This window comes from Ranitomeya variabilis, chromosome 2 (assembly GCF_051348905.1).
Source record: "Ranitomeya variabilis isolate aRanVar5 chromosome 2, aRanVar5.hap1, whole genome shotgun sequence".
Classification (NCBI taxonomy): domain Eukaryota; kingdom Metazoa; phylum Chordata; class Amphibia; order Anura; family Dendrobatidae; genus Ranitomeya; species Ranitomeya variabilis.
Window position 1 is genome coordinate 184,210,903 of NC_135233.1, and position 17,497 is coordinate 184,228,399.

General features: G+C 43.8%; 1 protein-coding gene across 4 annotated transcripts in view; it reads right to left on the reverse strand.

The window, feature by feature from the left end:
* TMEM181 (transmembrane protein 181) overlaps positions 1-17,497 on the reverse strand; it is a 260,203-nt gene that overhangs the window by 33,174 nt on the left and 209,532 nt on the right. For all 4 annotated transcript variants that reach the window (XM_077283281.1, XM_077283284.1, XM_077283282.1 and 1 more), the window contains 2 exons: positions 14,751-14,842; positions 14,458-14,515 (listed from right to left, as the gene is read on the reverse strand). In XM_077283281.1, coding sequence (XP_077139396.1) covers positions 14,458-14,515; positions 14,751-14,842 — 150 coding nt within the window. The remainder of the gene's footprint in view (positions 1-14,457; positions 14,516-14,750; positions 14,843-17,497) is intronic.

A 17,497-nucleotide genomic window follows, 5' to 3' on the forward strand; every position in this document is an offset into this window, starting at 1 on the left:
GTGATCCCACTCCACCGCCGCCCCCCAGGTAAGATATCTTACTGTGTTTTCATGACACAATGACCTTTAGATCAGTGGTTAATTTAGGTCAATAAAATTTGAGTTTATTTATGAAATGATCACAAAATTGGTGGATATTTAGAAAATGTACCAAATTTCAGTTGTTATGCTCTTAAAGCAAATAGTCATACCACACAAAATGGTTAATAAATAACATTTCCCATATGTGTCATTTAAATCAGCATCCTTTTTCTAGAGATCTTTTATTTTGACAGGATGTTAGAGGGGTTAAAAGTAGAGCAGCAAATGTACATTTTTTTTAACTTACAAAACCTATTTTTTACTGGCATTAAGCCTGTTCACTTAGTGAGAAAAAGCACTAGGACAAGAAGAAAAAAATGCCGAACACACTCTCCCAATGGGATAACAAGAAAAAAAAAAAGGGTGGGTTCTACACTCCTCATGACGGCTACGAAAAAAGTAATTTTACACTAAATCAAAAATCCTCTTTTCTCGGGGGCTTCATTGAATGGCACAAGGGAAACCATAGGACATTCCAAATGAGTCCCAAGGGTGGGAAAATATAAAAAGTAATGTGTAAGGCAATTCCTTCAGGTAGTAATCTGTGCCTCTGCCACTTGCATCACCTTTCTGCCCAGACTAGCATCAGCCAAGGTGAAAGTGTAGACAATTGCCCAAATAGCCGCCTTTTAAAGTTGCAAAGTAGAAGCCTGATGGCGTACAGACCAGGAAGCCCCCACTGCTGAGGGTGCATTTGGTGAGATTTGTTCTTGGCCTTACAAGCTTCCAGAATGGAACAGTGACTACACTGTTCACTCTAAAGGTACCTTCACACTAAACGATATCGCTAGCGATCCGTGACGTTGCAGCGTCCTGGCTAGCGATATCGTTTAGTTTGACAGGCAGCAGCGATCTGGATCCTGCTGTGATGTCGCTGGTCGTTGAACAAAGTTCAGAACTTTATTTGGTTGTCAGACCGGCGTGTATCGTCGTGTTTGACACCAAAAGCAACGATACCAGCGATGTTTTACACTGGTAACCAGGGTAAACATCGGGTTACTAAGCGCAGGGCCGCGCTTAGTAACCCGATGTTTACCCTGGTTACCAGTGTAAAATGTAAAAAAAAACAAACAGTACATGCTCACCTTTGCGTCCCCCGGCGTCCGCTTCCCACACTGACTGAGCGCCGTAAAGTGAAAGTGAAAGTACAGCACAGCGGTGACGTCACCGCTCTGCTGTTAGGGCCGGCGCTCAGTCAGTGCAGGAAGCGGACGCCGGGGGACGCGAATGTAAGTATGTACTGTTTGGTTTTTTTACATTTTACGTTGGTAACCAGGGTAAACATCGGGTTACTAAGCGCGGCCCTGCGCTTAGTAACCCGATGTTTACCCTGGTTACCCAGGGACCTCGGCATCGTTGGTCGCTGGAGAGCGGTCTGTGTGACAGCTCTCCAGCGATCAACAGCGACGCTGCAGCGATCGGCATCGTTGTCGCTATCGCTGCAGCGTCGCTTAATGTGAAGGTACCTTAAGAGGCAGAGAGACCTCAATGAGGTTCTCTGGGGATGACAAACAGGGAATCTGATTGTCTAAAAGAGCCTGTCACCGACAGGTAGTGACTCACAGCTCTAACCAAGTTCAAACAGTTAAGGATCCCAGTGTTCAATTAGAGATTGACAGAGCGAAGGCAGAACGATCTCTTCATTAAGATGAAAAGAAGGCATATGTTAAGACTAAATATTGGCTACATTAGCATGCTTGACTTTCACTGGGGAAACACTGAATGGGAAATAAGTCCCTAGTGGAATGTCAGAAGTGTTTAAATGCACTAAATGCCGCAAAAAATTAAGATAATAAATAGCATATTACCTAATGTCGGCCGTGTGGAAGATCCATCGCGTCCCTCTGCCTCGACGCGCATTTCGCAATGCTTCTTCGGGTCCTCCCTCATCACACCACGTCCAATTAGCACGGCATCCATTGATATTTAAACTGGCTTTCCCCCTAGCTAGACACGCCCCCCGAAGAAGCATTGCGAAACGCTCGTCGAGGCAGAGGGACGCCAGGGATCTTCACACGGCCAACATTAGGTAATATGCCATTTATTATCTTACTTCTTTGCAGCATTTAGTGCATTTAAACACTTTTTTTTAAATTCGTTTATTTTCAAACACAAATAAAGTATAGCATACATATTTGTCCTTGTCATTAGTCTGCATGGTTACATTTACAAAGGATAATAAGGACAGCACATACATATGCCAATTATTTCACAGAGGAAAAACATGTGTACAATTATAAAACAGTCAAACACAAAGTTATAAACATAAAACTCTTAAACTATAACCAAACCAAGCCTCTGAAACTATTAAGCTGCCATTTAACGATAGTAAACAATATTTCCCTCCCTCCGCTGCGCAGTGCTTGTAGAACAAGAGTCAAATAAACCATGTCCTTGTCTATTAGTCATGCCATAAGGTGAGATGAGAGGTGCTCCATCTATCCCAGATTTTGTTGAACTTACCCGGGCAACCCCTGTTTTGATAAAGAGTGCGCTCATATGGGACAACTGTATTCACCAACTCGATCCAGGATCTAATGGAGGGGGGTAAACTCCCCATCCACCGCAGAGCCAACAACTTCCGTGCCAAAAATAAAGTTTCACGTAGAAAGATCCCCGCATAATGGTCCCAAACATCCTCGTCCCATACTCCAAACAGACACACCAAACGCTCCATAGGAACCGGGATTGACAGTACAGAAGTCAACAGTGACGTCACCTCCCTCCAATATCGAAGAACAATGGGACACTGCCATATCAGATGTACAAAGTCAGTGTCTGGTGAGTGGCAACGCAAACAGTCTGATGTCGAGTATCGACCCATCCGAAAGAGTCTCAGTGGGGTCAGATACGACTGGTGGATTATATACAGCTGGGTCATCCTGTTATTAACTGACGGAGAGACTTTGAGGGGGGAGTCTAAAATATCCTCCCATTCCTCGTTCTGCATATTAGTGATGAGCCCTTCCCATTTGCCCCTCACCGAGTCCATAACAGAATTCGCTCCCGCCGATAGCAAATATGTGTACAAAGATGAGACAAGGCCCTGAGGTCCCTGAGACTTAAGAATACCTATCAGGGGCAAAGATGAAATGTTACGGTTTGTTCCCACATTCCTGACAAATGACTGAATGGCAGATCTGAGTTGTAGGTATTGGAAAAATTGAGATCTTGGAAGATCATATTTAACTTGTAGCTGTTCAAAGGATCTAAAGACCCCCTGATCATATAAATCACCAATTGACAGGACTCCGTGGGAAACCCAAAAGCTTGCAGACGGGTGGCTCACTAGTGCAGGGAAATAATCATTATCCCATAGAGGCATCTCAGCCACAATGTCTCCAAATCCAATGACCTTTTTAATTTTCTTCCAAGTGGATCGCGCCAATCGTATCATGGGCAGCAATCGGGGGGCATTTACTTTTTCTGATTCTAGAAGGCCCAGTGGACATTTAGTGCCAGCAGAACTAACTAGGTGGCTTTCAGAATTAGGGAGATAATTATGAGGCATCCATTTACAAAGTGCTTTGGTCTGCCCCGCCAAATAGTATAAAAAAAAAATCTGGTAATGCCGCTCCTCCCCCCCGCTTAGGTCTTTGCAAAGTCGTCAATTTAAGTTTGGGTCTACTTTTCCCCCACACGAATGAGGTAACATAAGAATTTAAGTTAGTGAAAAAGAATTTTGGTACGGTTACTGCGCTATGCTGAAGACAATAGTTGAATTTAGGGAGCAAAATCATTTTTATGAGATTAATACGGCCTGTTACAGACAGTGGAAGTTTACTCCAGGACATGAATTTCAATTTGGCATATTCTAGCAGGGGGAGGACATTGAGTTGCAGATCCGATCCGCTACATCGGGACATATAAATACCCAAATATTTAAATTCAGACACTACAGGTAACGGGGAAAGAGCGTTAAGATTAGATATTGGGGATTGGGACAGAGGCAATAGGGCAGACATCCCAATTAATATATAGGCCTGAGAACCCACTAAATTTGTCTATGGTATCTATTACCTTTGGCAACGTTTTTTCTACCTCATCCATGAATACTATCATGTCATCAGCATATAGACCAATGATATCGGTACGATCCGCTATTTTGATACCATCAATATCGGGGGCAGAGCGTAGACGTATAGCTAATGCCTCTATCGCTAGAGCAAACAAGGAGAGAGGGGACACCCCTGACGGGTTCCCCTATGCAGTGAAATTGACTCAGATATGGAGCCGTTTACGATTATGCGGGCTTTAGGTTTCACGTATAATACACCAACCCAATGCAGAAATTTTTCCCCAAAGCCATACCTCTGCAGACAAGCAGACAAGAAGGGCCACTCGAGAGAGTCGAACGCCTTAGCCGCGTCCAGCGACGCCAGCGCCCAACTATTATCCGGTAGTAAAGAGCTATACTGAATCACTGACTGAACCCGTCTAATGTTTATAGATGTACTCTTACCAGGCATAAAGCCTGTTTGGTCTGGATGTATAATATCTAATATGATGGAGTTCAGCCTGGTCGCCAGTATCTTAGTAAAGATCTTATAGTCCACATTTACCAGCGATATGGGACGATAGGAACCGCACTCCAAAGGATCTTTCCCCTCCTTCTTGAGTACAATGATATGTGCCTCATAAAAAGTATCAGGTAGACATCCACCCTCCCAAATCTCTTTAAATACCTTCAGTAAAAGCGGGGCCAGTATTTCCCGGTATCTCCTATATAACTATCGGGAAGCCATCCGGTCCAGGGGCCTTCCCAGAAGCCATATCTGTTATAGCTTGCTCCACTTCCTCCAGAGCAAACTCAGCGTCCATAAAGGCCTGCTGGGTGGGGCTCAGCGTGGGGAATGCTATATCGGATAAATAACTTAGACAATCAGAAACGTTAAAACTACTCTTAGACTCATACAATCCTTTATAGTAATTATAAAAACATTGAAGAATTTCCTCAGTAGTGGAATTTAATGAATCATCTGGTGAGCGAATTTGTATTATCATATTGGATGCGTTGTGTTGACGCACCAAATAGGCCAAAAATTTTCCCGCCTGATTCCCCATTTCAAAATACGATTGTCGCGTGAAAAAGAGTTTACGCTTAGATTTAGTGTCCAAGTGTTGGGTATATAGTCTTTGTAGAGTCAGCCACTCAATCCTATTATTATTAGTCTGATCGGCCGTATATGCGGCCTCAGCCTTTCTCAGTCGTTGTTCAACCTCATCGTCCTCCCTTGACGTTTTCATTTTGATATAAGAGATTGTAGAAGATAGACAGCCTCTTAAATATGCCTTAAGTGCATCCCAAAATAAATTAATATTTTGAAGGTCTGAATGGGATTGGATGTAACAGTTCAACTGATCAACCGTCCTATCATCTGAATTTAATAGTTTGAGCCAGAAGGGATTTAACTTCCATATTCTACCATTATTCATCTTCCCAAACACGAGTTTAAGTATAATTGGGCTGTGGTCCGAGATTCCCCTATTACCATGTTCCACATTATCCACCCACTGCACTAAGTTGCTGGATCCAAAAATATAGTCTATACGTGAGAGAGAGCGTTTAGTGGATGAGTGACAGGTATATCCCCTCTCCTCCTGATGACGCACCCTCCACAGGTCCACCCAGCCGCTATTTTCTATGAACAGTGCCAGCTGAGTCGGGGTCGAAGAAGGGAGGAAGGGCAGGGGACCCCCAGGAGATCCATCTCCCAATCTCACTCTATCGAGATCACTGTCCATAATTAGATTGAGGTCACCCATACAAATAACATGTGCGTCTGGGTAATTTAACACAAAGCTCATTGCCATCTTAAGTATAGAGGTACTGGCCGGAGGAGGGTTGTAAATACACAATATGACATATTCGCGGGAATCAATTAATGCATGGACAAAAACAAAACGTCCCTCCAGGACCCGTCGAGTCGTCCGGGCCTCCCATCTGACATCTCTATGTACTAACAATGACACCCCTCTCGAGTAGCTAGTGTGAAATGCGTGAGCATGCCATTGTACCCAAGGCTTCTGTACATATTTGGCCGTGTCTCTGGTCAGATTTGTCTCCACCAGGCCCACAATATGGGGGTGGTACCGCCTTATCTGAGAAAACACCTTAATTTTCTTTCGGGGTGATTTAATACCCCGTATGTTCCATGTCATACATATTAGCTCAGACCCCATATCCACTCATTAAAGACATGATATGCATCGACAATAATAATAAGAGTCCACATACTACGCATAGAAGGTTATAACAGTATCGAAGGCGGCTTTTACCTAGATACCTACTGAGGCTAGTTAAATTTAACAAAGAAAAGAAAAAAAAACAACTTAACAAGAACTGAATAATCCAGGAGCTTAATTCAACGCTCCCATCCTCAAGTAAACCTGGGGATACCCCCGCTGATTCCAGCGTCCGGTATTATTGGTGTACTAAACGCTCATTGGGAGAGCTCCAATTCAACAGTTGAATAGTTGTAGATCAGCTTAGAATCTATCAGGGATCTGCTCCATTAGACTTCCCACGAGAGCGCAGCCAGTCCGCTGCCTCTGACGGGTCAGTGAAGAATAGGGAGGAACCATTGCTGACAACCCGCAGACGCGCCGGGTATATCATGGAATAAATAATGTTCTTATCCCTAAGTTGCCTCTTGACATCTATGAATCTTGCCCGTTGCTTCTGAAGCTCAGCGGAGAAGTCTGGAAATATTGAGATTGTAGCACCGTCGAGCTTGATGGGACTCTTTTGTCGTGCCAACCGCAGGATAGCATCTCTGTCTTTGCAATTGAGGATACGTGCCAGAAAAGGTCTGGGTGGAGCTCCAGGAGGATGAGGTTTGGTGGGAACTCTATGGGCTCTTTCCACTGAGAACATTGGGGAGAACGTGTCTCCCAACGAGGACTTAAGCCAGTCCTCCAAGAATTTTTCAGGCTGCTGGCCTTCCACGTGTTCCGGCAGACCTATGATGCGGATGTTATTGCGACGCATTCTGTTTTCTAAATCATCAGCCTTTTGCTTCCAGGCATTCGTGGAACCAGCAACTTTTGCCAATTTTGCCTCCATAGGTTTAATGGTGTCTTCTACCTGAGACACCCTTGCCTCCACTTCCGTCATACGTCCCTTCATAGCTTGCATGTCTTGTCTTAGACGTCCCACCTCAGTGTGCACATCCTCTATCTGCTCAGAAAGGGACGTTCTAGTCAGGGATATAGCCTGCATTAATTGTGCAGATGCCTGCGCAAGAGTCAGTTCATCTTGTTCAACCTCATCAGTACTATCAGAAGGACGGTTTTTCCCCCGCTGGGCTTGTGAGGAGCTATTCCTAAGAGATCTTGCATTATCTTGGGCATCACTCCTAGCAAACTCTAAGTTTGTCAGCTGCAGATGTACTCTTTATGCGCTGCATGATTGACCAGTAAGTGATGCAGCAGGGCAGTCCAAATCAGAATCACAACAATGTCTAAAAGCCACACCAGAGTTATTGTATATAGTATGCGATGCTGCTGTGAGCCTCTATGACCAGGAGGCGTGCTGATGTATTGTCAGGAGATGTACGTTGGAAATGAACGGCAGTTCCTGCAATAGGGAAAGCTCCAAGTAGTGGCAAAAACGGTTAAGAGGGGGCTGGAGGTCTCCAATTAGAAGTACAGCCGACTGGATTATTATTTATGGGGAGAACGTGGGGCTCAATCTTTCAGAGCTCACACCACGTTGTCCCTGGGTCTATGAGAACCAGATATGGGCTGCTCAGCCGCGCTGCGGTAATGAGAAGCTGCGCTGCCCCCTCTGCTGCAGAGGCACGCGCCTCAGTAATGGCCGCCGCACACAGCCGCCCCCGTCACCAGTACAGCCTCCTCTTCTCTCCCGTCGGAGCAGGGTCCTGCAGCTCTCACCTGCAGGCGTCCGCTGCCCTCTGAAAGCCGAGGAGGATCTCCAGCTGCCGTTATCTGCAGCGCCGTGCCCTGTGTCACAGGATCTCCCGCCGGAAAGATGGCCGCCCCCACATGCAGGGCTCACCGCGCCGCCGGTCTCTCTCCCTCACCAACGCTCTCCAGCCGTCACTTCAGCCCTCACCAGGGGCCAGCAGCCTCTGTGCTTCCAGGAGTCTCGGTAACGGCGAGGTATGTGTCAATTTAGGGGTCCAACGGACTAAATGGTAGCAGGATACTGAGGAGCTCTCCCAGAACACGTCTTCCTTCACTTACTCCATAGCCACGCCCCCCGCATTTAAACACTTCTGACATTCCAGTAGGGACTTATTTCCCATTGAGTGTTTCCCCAGTGAAAGTCAAACATGCTAATGTAGCCAATATTTAGTCTTAACATATGGGGCATGATTGGGAATCCTCCCATATGCGGGGTATTAGTGAAGTTCATGTGAATATATTTTTGCAATGAATCAGCACCGCACCTCTTCATAAGTGTTCACTTCATGTCTGACCACTAGTTTGGAGAATCCTATGGCACTCTAGTCCCTCTATATTTGGATTGGATCTAGCACCTTTTTCTTATTGTATGTATTTTAACCTGTTTGGTAATAAAAAATAAAATTTTATCTATAGTACCACTTTATTTGTGATCAATTAATTTAGATCGTCAAAATAGTGAAACATTTCTTGTTAGTGGTACACCACCCCCCTTTTTCTTTTATAGGTGTTGTAATTTAGGGGCAACTTTTTGTGATTTCAATCAAGAAGTATCCAAGAAACGTCTGTGAGGAGGTTGACAACTTTCATATACCATGATCTTCTGGGCCAGTCTCAGACCACAAGGATGATGAGCATTCTTGAACAACTTACAGATAGAGTAGCTAACAGATATTGGAGGGAAAATTGGAAACATGGAATCATCACTGCATCAGAGGCAACTTCTAAATGTTGAAAGCTGTGGACACGAACCAAGGAACTTTGCACATGTGTCTGGATGCCATTAAGTCAACGTCTGGAGTAACCCAATTAGGGCAGATCTGATGTGAGATGGGCAGATCCGTGGCCCAGTTGTCTGTTCCAAGAATATGGATTGCCGAGACTCATGCCAGAATTCATTGTTTACTTCAGTCGAGAATTTGTGAGCTCTCTGACATAGCTTGATGACTCCACCTTCTTCCTTATTGGCTACAATCAAATCAGAAACTGCCTGAGGTGGGGGGAGAAGAATCATGATACCACAGAAAAGAACAGTCTTGCTCGAACAGGAGAAAAAGTTTCAGCTGTAGAAACCTGGAGTGGAACTAAGCAAATGGCATTGCCTCGATGGCCACTACCATCTTGTTTACAACGCTCATGCAGAAGAGGAGTGGAATGGGCAAGAAATGGCTCAAAGAACGAATTCTAGTCTATAATGTCAACAATTTCTTCTCTGGAACAAAAACACTTGTTCTGACGAAAGCATTCTCAGGAAAAGGAGGTGCTGAGCCAAGATCAAAGACTTCTTTGATTTGTTGACGATGTACCCAAAGTGGGAAATTGTGTACAGCAGACAGCATTTTTTTTTTTGCGTTTTTTTGCGGGTTTTTTTTTTTTAGCATTTTGCAAGCGTAATTAGCTTGCAGAATGCTAAAGATTTCCAAGCGATCTGTAGCATCGCTTGGAAAACTGACTGACAGGTTGGTCACACTTGTCAAACATAGTGTTTGACAAGTGTGACCAACTTTTTACTATAGATGCTGCTTATGCAGCATCTATAGTAAAAGATAGAATGTTTAAAAATAATTAAAAAAATTAAAAAATGGTTATACTCACCCTCTGCAGACAGCAGATATCCTCAGCGGCGTCCGTTCCTATAGATAGTGTGGTTCAGGACCTTCGATGACGTCGCGGTCACATGACCGGTCTCGCGACCAATCACAAGACAGCAACGTCATCGCAGGTCCTGAACCACACCATCTTTAGGAACCGAAGCGGCAGCATGCAGCGGTGAGAGGCGGGAACACTCCGGGGGCCATCGAAGGTGAGTATATCACTATTTTTTATTTTAATTCTTTTTTTTTGACCAATTATATGGTGCCCAGTCCGTGGAGGAGAGTCTCCTCTCCTCCACTCTGGGTACCAACCGCATATAATCTGCTTACTTCCCGCATGGTGTGCACAGCCCAATATACTGAACGTGTGCACATGGCCTCAAGGTTCTTTGAGTAGGAGGGAGCCTTGATAAGGATGATGAACAGGCAGGGAATCACCACTATCACCCTGACATGTAAAAGGGCCATGACGGCAGACAAAACCCTTGTGAACACCCAGGCAACTGCTACCAGCACAAAAGGGGAGAACCACAAAGTGAAAATGGGACTTATTGATAGCAAAATGGAGGAAACTATAATGTGCTTTGAAAATGGGGATGCGGAGATAGGCATTAAGGAAAGAACTTCTCTGGGTTCCATAAAGGCAACAACAGAGTGAAGGGACTCAGACCTGAAGTAGCAAAGCAGGACATGCTTGTTCAGTAGTTTTAAGTCTAGAATGGGGTGAACGAAGCTGACTTCTTCAAGATGACAAAAAAGTTTGAATAAAACCCTTTACAACATTCTTGAGAGTGAACGTCAACAATAACACCTGAATGTATGATGGAAAAAAAGGTCTGTAACACAGGAAAGGTGTTTGTGGGGGACGGGATAGAAAAAAAAACATCTTGCAGAGGAGTGGAGAATTCTATCTTGCATCTGGAGGAGGCAATGTACCTGATCCAGGTGCCGTTGACTGCAGGAAGTTACACTTTCTGGAACAGCAGTAGATGGCTGCCCACTTGAAGAGGGTTGCAGAGTGGGGATGTCCAGTCATGTGGAGGAAAACTTGTTGCATGGATACCAGGATGGAGTCGGCTTCAATGATTTGCCTATTCTTTTCTTGAGGGGCGGTAAAGCCTGTTTTGGAAGATAGAAGAGAACTGACGAAAGGAGAAAAACTGAAGTGGGTTCGGTTGGACAAGGATTGGAAAAATTTAGGCTGTGGGAGTAGGGTGCTCTTCCCACCTCATCTCAGCTCTTTCCGGCGTCTGAAATGCTTTTGTCAAGTTTTTCCCTGAACAGGGGGAAAAAGGCTTATGAGGAAGTATTTGGAAGTGAAGACCACATTCTAAGCCTTGAGCCATAAGACTCGATGGATTGCTACATTGTTGCTTCGGGTTTAAGGAGAACAGCTGGCTGCATCAAGAGGGCGCAGTAAACCTACTTTCCCAAATGGGCAATCTGAACTGCAAGGTCTGTCAACTCTGACATTGAAGCCCCATCACGGTGGTTTGTCCTGAAAGAGTGTGAAATTTCAAAACGTGTTAATAAACCACATTTGGAAATAATCCATTCTTCTCCACATCGGCATCTTTGTGGGTCTGCAGCAGCCTGTATCTAAATGAAATAAGTGGTTGTGGTCACACACCCTTGCCATGTGAGGAATTTTCCTTACCAATTGATATGTCTTAACTCTATTGCGCTATTGTCCTTCCAGTTCTTCCCTATTTCACATGAAATCGCCTGGAGAGATCCATTAACTTCTTTGGAAATTTTTTCAAAGAATGCCCAGTGAATTATACAGAGGTCATTGTGCAGAGAAGGCCGGCACCTTGTCAATGAGGGGAATTGAGTTTTTTAACCTCTTAACCCACAAGGGTGGTTTGCATGTTAATGACGAGGCCAATTTTTACATTTTGACATTGTTTTCTCACGACATATTGTACTTCATGATAGTGGTAAAATTTCTTTGACATGACTTGCGTTTACTTGTGAAAAAACCTGAAATTTGGCGAAAATTTAGCAATTTTCCAGCTTTGAACTTTCATGCCCTTAAATCACAGAGATATGTCACACAAAATACTTAATAAGTAACATTTCCCACATGTCTACTTTACATCAGCACAATTTTGGAACTAAAATTTTATATTGTTAGGAAGTTATAAGGGTTAAATTTGACCAACTATTTCTCATTTTTACAACACCATTTTTTCTTTAGGGACCACATCGCATTTGAAGTCACTTTGAAGGATCTATATGATAGAAAATACCCAAAAGTGACACCATTCTAAAAACTGCACCCCTCAAGGTGCTCAAAACCATATTTAAGAAGTTTATTAACCCTTCAGGTGCTTCACAGGAATTTTGGGAATGTTTAAAAAAAAAAAAAAATGAACATTTTAAGCTGTTTTTCACAAAAAATATACTTCAGATCCAATTTGTTTTATTTTAGCAAGGGTAACAGGAGAAATTGGACTCCAAAAGTTGTTGCACAATTTGTCCTGAGTATGCTGATACCCCATCATTTTTTTATGTTTTGGTGCTTTTATACAATAAAAACTCTTTCATAGAAAAAATAATTATTTTTGCATCGCTTTATTCTGAGGACCATAACTTTTTTATTTTTTTTCGCTGATGACGCTGTATGGCGGCTCGTTTTTTGAAGGACAAGATGACGTTTTCAGCGGTACCATGTTTATTTATATCTGTCTTTTTTATCGCGTGTTATTCCTCTTTTTGTTGGGCAGTATGATGATAAAGCATTGTTTTTTGCCTTTTTTTATGGGGTTCACTAAAGGCGTTAACTAGTGGGACAGTTTTATAGGTCGGCTCGTTAAGGACACGGCGATACCAAATATGTGTACTTTTATTGTTTAGATTTTTTTTTTCATTCAAATATTTATTTAGTAATCCAATAAATATTGATTTATTATTATTTGTTAAATATTTTTACAATTATTTAAAAACATTTTTTAAAACATTTTTTTTTTTAATTTCATCCTAAGTTTTACACTGTGTCCCACTATGGGACACTCATTTTGTGCAGGCTGATTGCCTTTATAGCATGCAAATCTGCATGCCATAGAAGCTGTCAGCGCTGCAGCTTCTATTACACTGACCTGAGAAACTTCCTGCTCATCACTGTGCATGACAGGAAGTCTCTCAGGTCTAGAGACCCGGATGTCATGACGACATCAGGTCTCCATGGCAGCGATCGGGACCCCGCGGCATGCCCCTCTGTCAGGTCCGGAACGCTGCAATCATGTTTGGGGGTTAAAGTGCCGGGAGCGGTCCGTGACTGCTCCTTGCACCTAGCGCCGGGTGTCAGCTCTGAGAATCAGCTGACACTTGGCCGCAATCAGCCGCACACCAATCCCCCCCCCCCCCGTGAGCACGGCTGATCGCACATGATGTACTATCCCATCCATGGGCATAAGGGCCCAGGACACATGAACGGGATAGTACGTCAGATAGAAGAAAGGGGTATATATACACTCACCGGCCACTTTATTAGGTACACCATGCTAGTAACGGGTTGGACCCCCTTTTGCCTTCAGAACTGCCTCAATTCTTCGTGGCATAGATTCAACAAGGTGCTGGAAGCATTCCTCAGATTTTGGTCCATATTGACATGATGGCATCACACAGTTGCCGCAGATTTGTCGGCTGCACATCCCAAAGATGCTCCATACAAGGCAGGATGGATCCATGCTTTCATGTTGTTTACGCCAAATTCTGACCCTACCATCCGAATGTCGCAGCAGAAATCGAGACTCATCAGACCAAGCAACGTTTTTCCAATCTTCTACTGTCCAATTTCGATGAGCTTGTACAAATTGTAGTCTCAGTTTCCTGTTCTTAGCTGAAAGGAGTGGTACCCGGTGTGGTCTTCTGCTGCTGTAGCCCATCTGCCTCAAAGTTCGACGCACTGTGCGTTCAGAGATGCTCTTAGGCCTACCTTGGTTGTAACGGGTGGCGATTTGAGTCACTGTTGCCTTTCTATCAGCTCGAACCAGTCTGCCCATTCTCCTCTGACCTCTGGCATCAACAAGGCATTTCCGCCCACAGAACTGCCGCTCACTGGATTTTTTTTCTTTTTCGGACCATTCTCTGTAAACCCTAGAGATGGTTGTGCGTGAAAATCCCAGTAGATCAGCAGTTTCTGAAATACTCAGACCAGCCCTTCTGGCACCAACAACCATGCCACGTTCAAAGGCACTCAAATCACCTTTCTTCCCCATACTGATGCTCGGTTTGAACTGCAGGAGATTGTCTTGACCATGTCTACATGCCTAAATGCACTGAGTTGCCGCCATGTGATTGGCTGATTAGAAATTAAGTGTTAACAAGAAGTTGGACAGGTGTACCTAATAAAGTGGCTGGTGAGTGTATGTATATATATATATATATATATATATATATATATATATATATATATATATATATATATATTGCTACCTGCTATTTTAGTCCTGACTGTGATGATAATGAGATGACAACTGACTAACACTGATCTCTACAGAACTGGATCCGATTTCTGGATTATTGAAAAAGAATTACAAATGACAGAAAACAGAAAAAAAATAAAATGTATAAAAAATACTTGCTATCTACAATATAACATTCCACACTACACATACAGTCAACTCACCTGAAAATTGCCAGTATCTACTCTGTATTGGTAAGTTGGATCATGTAATTCGTTCACGCTATTGAAATGAAGTAAACACAAAGATGCCATATGAAACAGACCTACAGCCATAAATAATATCTAAGATGCACAAAAAGCATGATTAAATGAAAAGTACAATACTTTGCTATGTTTTGGATAGCCCGCACTGTGCTACTAATTCATATATAAAGTAAAGTGAATCTATAAAAGGCATTATGATTAACTGTAACAGTGTTCATTAAAACAATACCCACAACAGTGCCAATACTTACGTCTGCCATATTCCCAGTGTCACAGAAGCAAGCCAAAGCAGTCCAACTATAAGAAATTTGGGCAAATAAAATGTCATGCACTTCCGCTCACCCTAAATGTAAAAGATAACAAAAAAAGTTATTCAAAGGTAAAGTCTTTATCCAGAGCAAGGCTGTGGTGTCAGATTTGGTATAAAATAGATCGACTCATAAGATCTATCTATATAATCGTCTAAGGGTCACTTCCGTCTGTTTGTCTGTCACGGAAATCCCGTGTCGCTGATTGGTCGTGGCAACAGGCACAGTCCGGCAGCGAATTCGCCCTTCCCTACTCCCCTCCAGTCAGTGCCCCCTCCCTACTCCCCTCCCCCATAGTGGTTTAGCAGTCCATTAACGTGGCTATTAACCCTGTGTGACCAACTTTTTACTATTGATGCTGCCTATGCAGCATCAATAGTAAAAAGATCTAATGTTAAAAATAATTAAAAAAAATTTAAAAAATCATTATATTCTCACCTTCTGGCGCCTTCTCCGGTCCCAAGAATGCATTGCGGCAATGACCGGAGATGACGTAGCGGTCTTGCGAGACCATTACATCACCAAGTGTTATTGCCGCAATGCATTCTTGGGACCAGAGCGTCGCGAGGAGCATCGCTAAACGCCTGGGCTTGATCCGGGGGCCGCCGGAAGATGAGTATATAACTATTTTTTATTTTAATTCTTTTTTTTTTATTAGGGATATGGTGCCCACTTTGCTATATACTACGTGGGCTGTGTTAAATACTACGTGGGCTGTGTAATATACTGCATGGGCTGTGTTATATACTGCGTGGCCTGTGTTATATACTGCGTCTCTGTGCTATATACTACGTGGGCTGTGCTATATACTACGTGGCTGTGCAAAATACTACGTGGCTGTGCAATATACTACGTGAGCTGTGTCATATACTACGTAATGTCACGCCGTTACCGGCAATAAAGGGGCAGGACGGCGTACTGGGACCCGAACCTGTCCCTGCCACTAATATGGGGCCCTGGCTTTCCCTTATCTCAGGGGTACCTATGATGGTTAGGAGGCCTGAGCCGCCAGCGTATCCCTGTCTCCTGTGCAGGCCCTATCAGTGCCGCCCCCCCCCCCCCCCCAAGGGAGGTGGACTGCACCAGTGTATTAATACAACAGTTAACAGAGTATACAGAAAAGGTAAAGGAAAACCAAACTTAGCTTAACTTAGCACAACAGGAAGAAATACCAGATTCACTGGACACAGCAGTAGAACAGCAGTTCCCAGCAAGCTCCTACTCCCAGCTTGGTCGCTGAAGAATGAACTAACACCGACAGTCAGCTGATGAACCAGGTGACCTCTTAAAGGATGGAGGGAGTGGTCACCACAAACATCAGCGTACCAGCAGCAATGCAATAACACCAGTGGCCACCAGAGGGGGAAAAACTGTATTAACCCCAGATGACCAGAAAGGAAAAAAGGTCTTAAACTGAGGCAAACCAGATCTGCCACAAATCCAAAATTGGATCGTGACACGTGCGCTGTGCTATATACTACTATACATATTCTAGAATACCCGAAGCGTTAGAATCAGGCCACCATCTAGTATATAATAAATTGGGTTCAGTAGTTCACTGCAGGATGTGATGTAAAAGATTTCATATGAATTTGGGAGCATGAAGAAATGTCTTATAAATGTTTGTTCTATTCCTGATCTAAGGATCTCAGCTTTTAGTTGAGATGAATCTGTGCTGCACTTTATGTACATGCTCAGTAGTGAGGTTGTGCTGTGGAGTCATAGATGAGATGAATCTGTGCTGCACATTATGTACATGCTCAGTAGTGAGGCCGTGCTGTGGAGTCGTTGTTGAGATGAATCTGTGCTGCACATTATGTACATGCTCATTAGTGAGGCCGTGCTATGGAGTCGTAGATGAGATGAATCTGTGCTGCACTTTATGTAAATGCTCAGTAGTGAGGCAGTACTGTGAAGTCAGAACTGTGGAGTCGGGAAATTGAGGAGTTGGAGTTCGAGTCGGTGGTTTGGCTTACCGCCTCCACAGCCCTAATTCAGAGACTAAACATTCTTCCATTTTTGTGGTAGGAGATGACAGTTAGTGCTCATAAAATTCAATGGGAGGGGAGCAGCTAGAGGCCGGCATACATTTTACGGCAAATTCACCTTTAACAACAATTACACTGGTTGTCCACCTTTGCAACTCCCTTTCTCTGCCTTTTTCTGACCTACTCTCACTTGATTTATGACACCACATCACATCAAAGTTGAATGTGCAGGGACACAAGACTGTAAAGTCACATGGTGCAACATTTTTAAAGAAATCCAATTGTAAATTTGTATATTCTTAACCCCTTTCCGACATTGGGCACATGACTGCTGATATATACCCACAACAGCCGTGGGTGGAATCGCGATCCACCAGTGGCCGTAAACGCCGCTGTCAACCTCTGAAAGCGGCATTTAACTCACACTTACGGAAGTGTGTGACTAAACCCACCCAATCTGTGACCCTGTCACATGATCGTGGGTCACCGATGGGTTGGCATGACAACCAGAGGTTTCCAGCAAACCTCTATGGTTGTCATAGCCAGATTGCTATGAGCGCCGCCCGGTGGTCGGCGCTCATACCAAGTGAGCAGTTCGGCCACATACAGGCAATCTGATCATTGCCTGTATGTAGCAGAGCCAATCAAAGTAGTGCAGCTTCTAGTTTCCCATGGAGACTTTTGAAGCATGCAAAAAGTAAA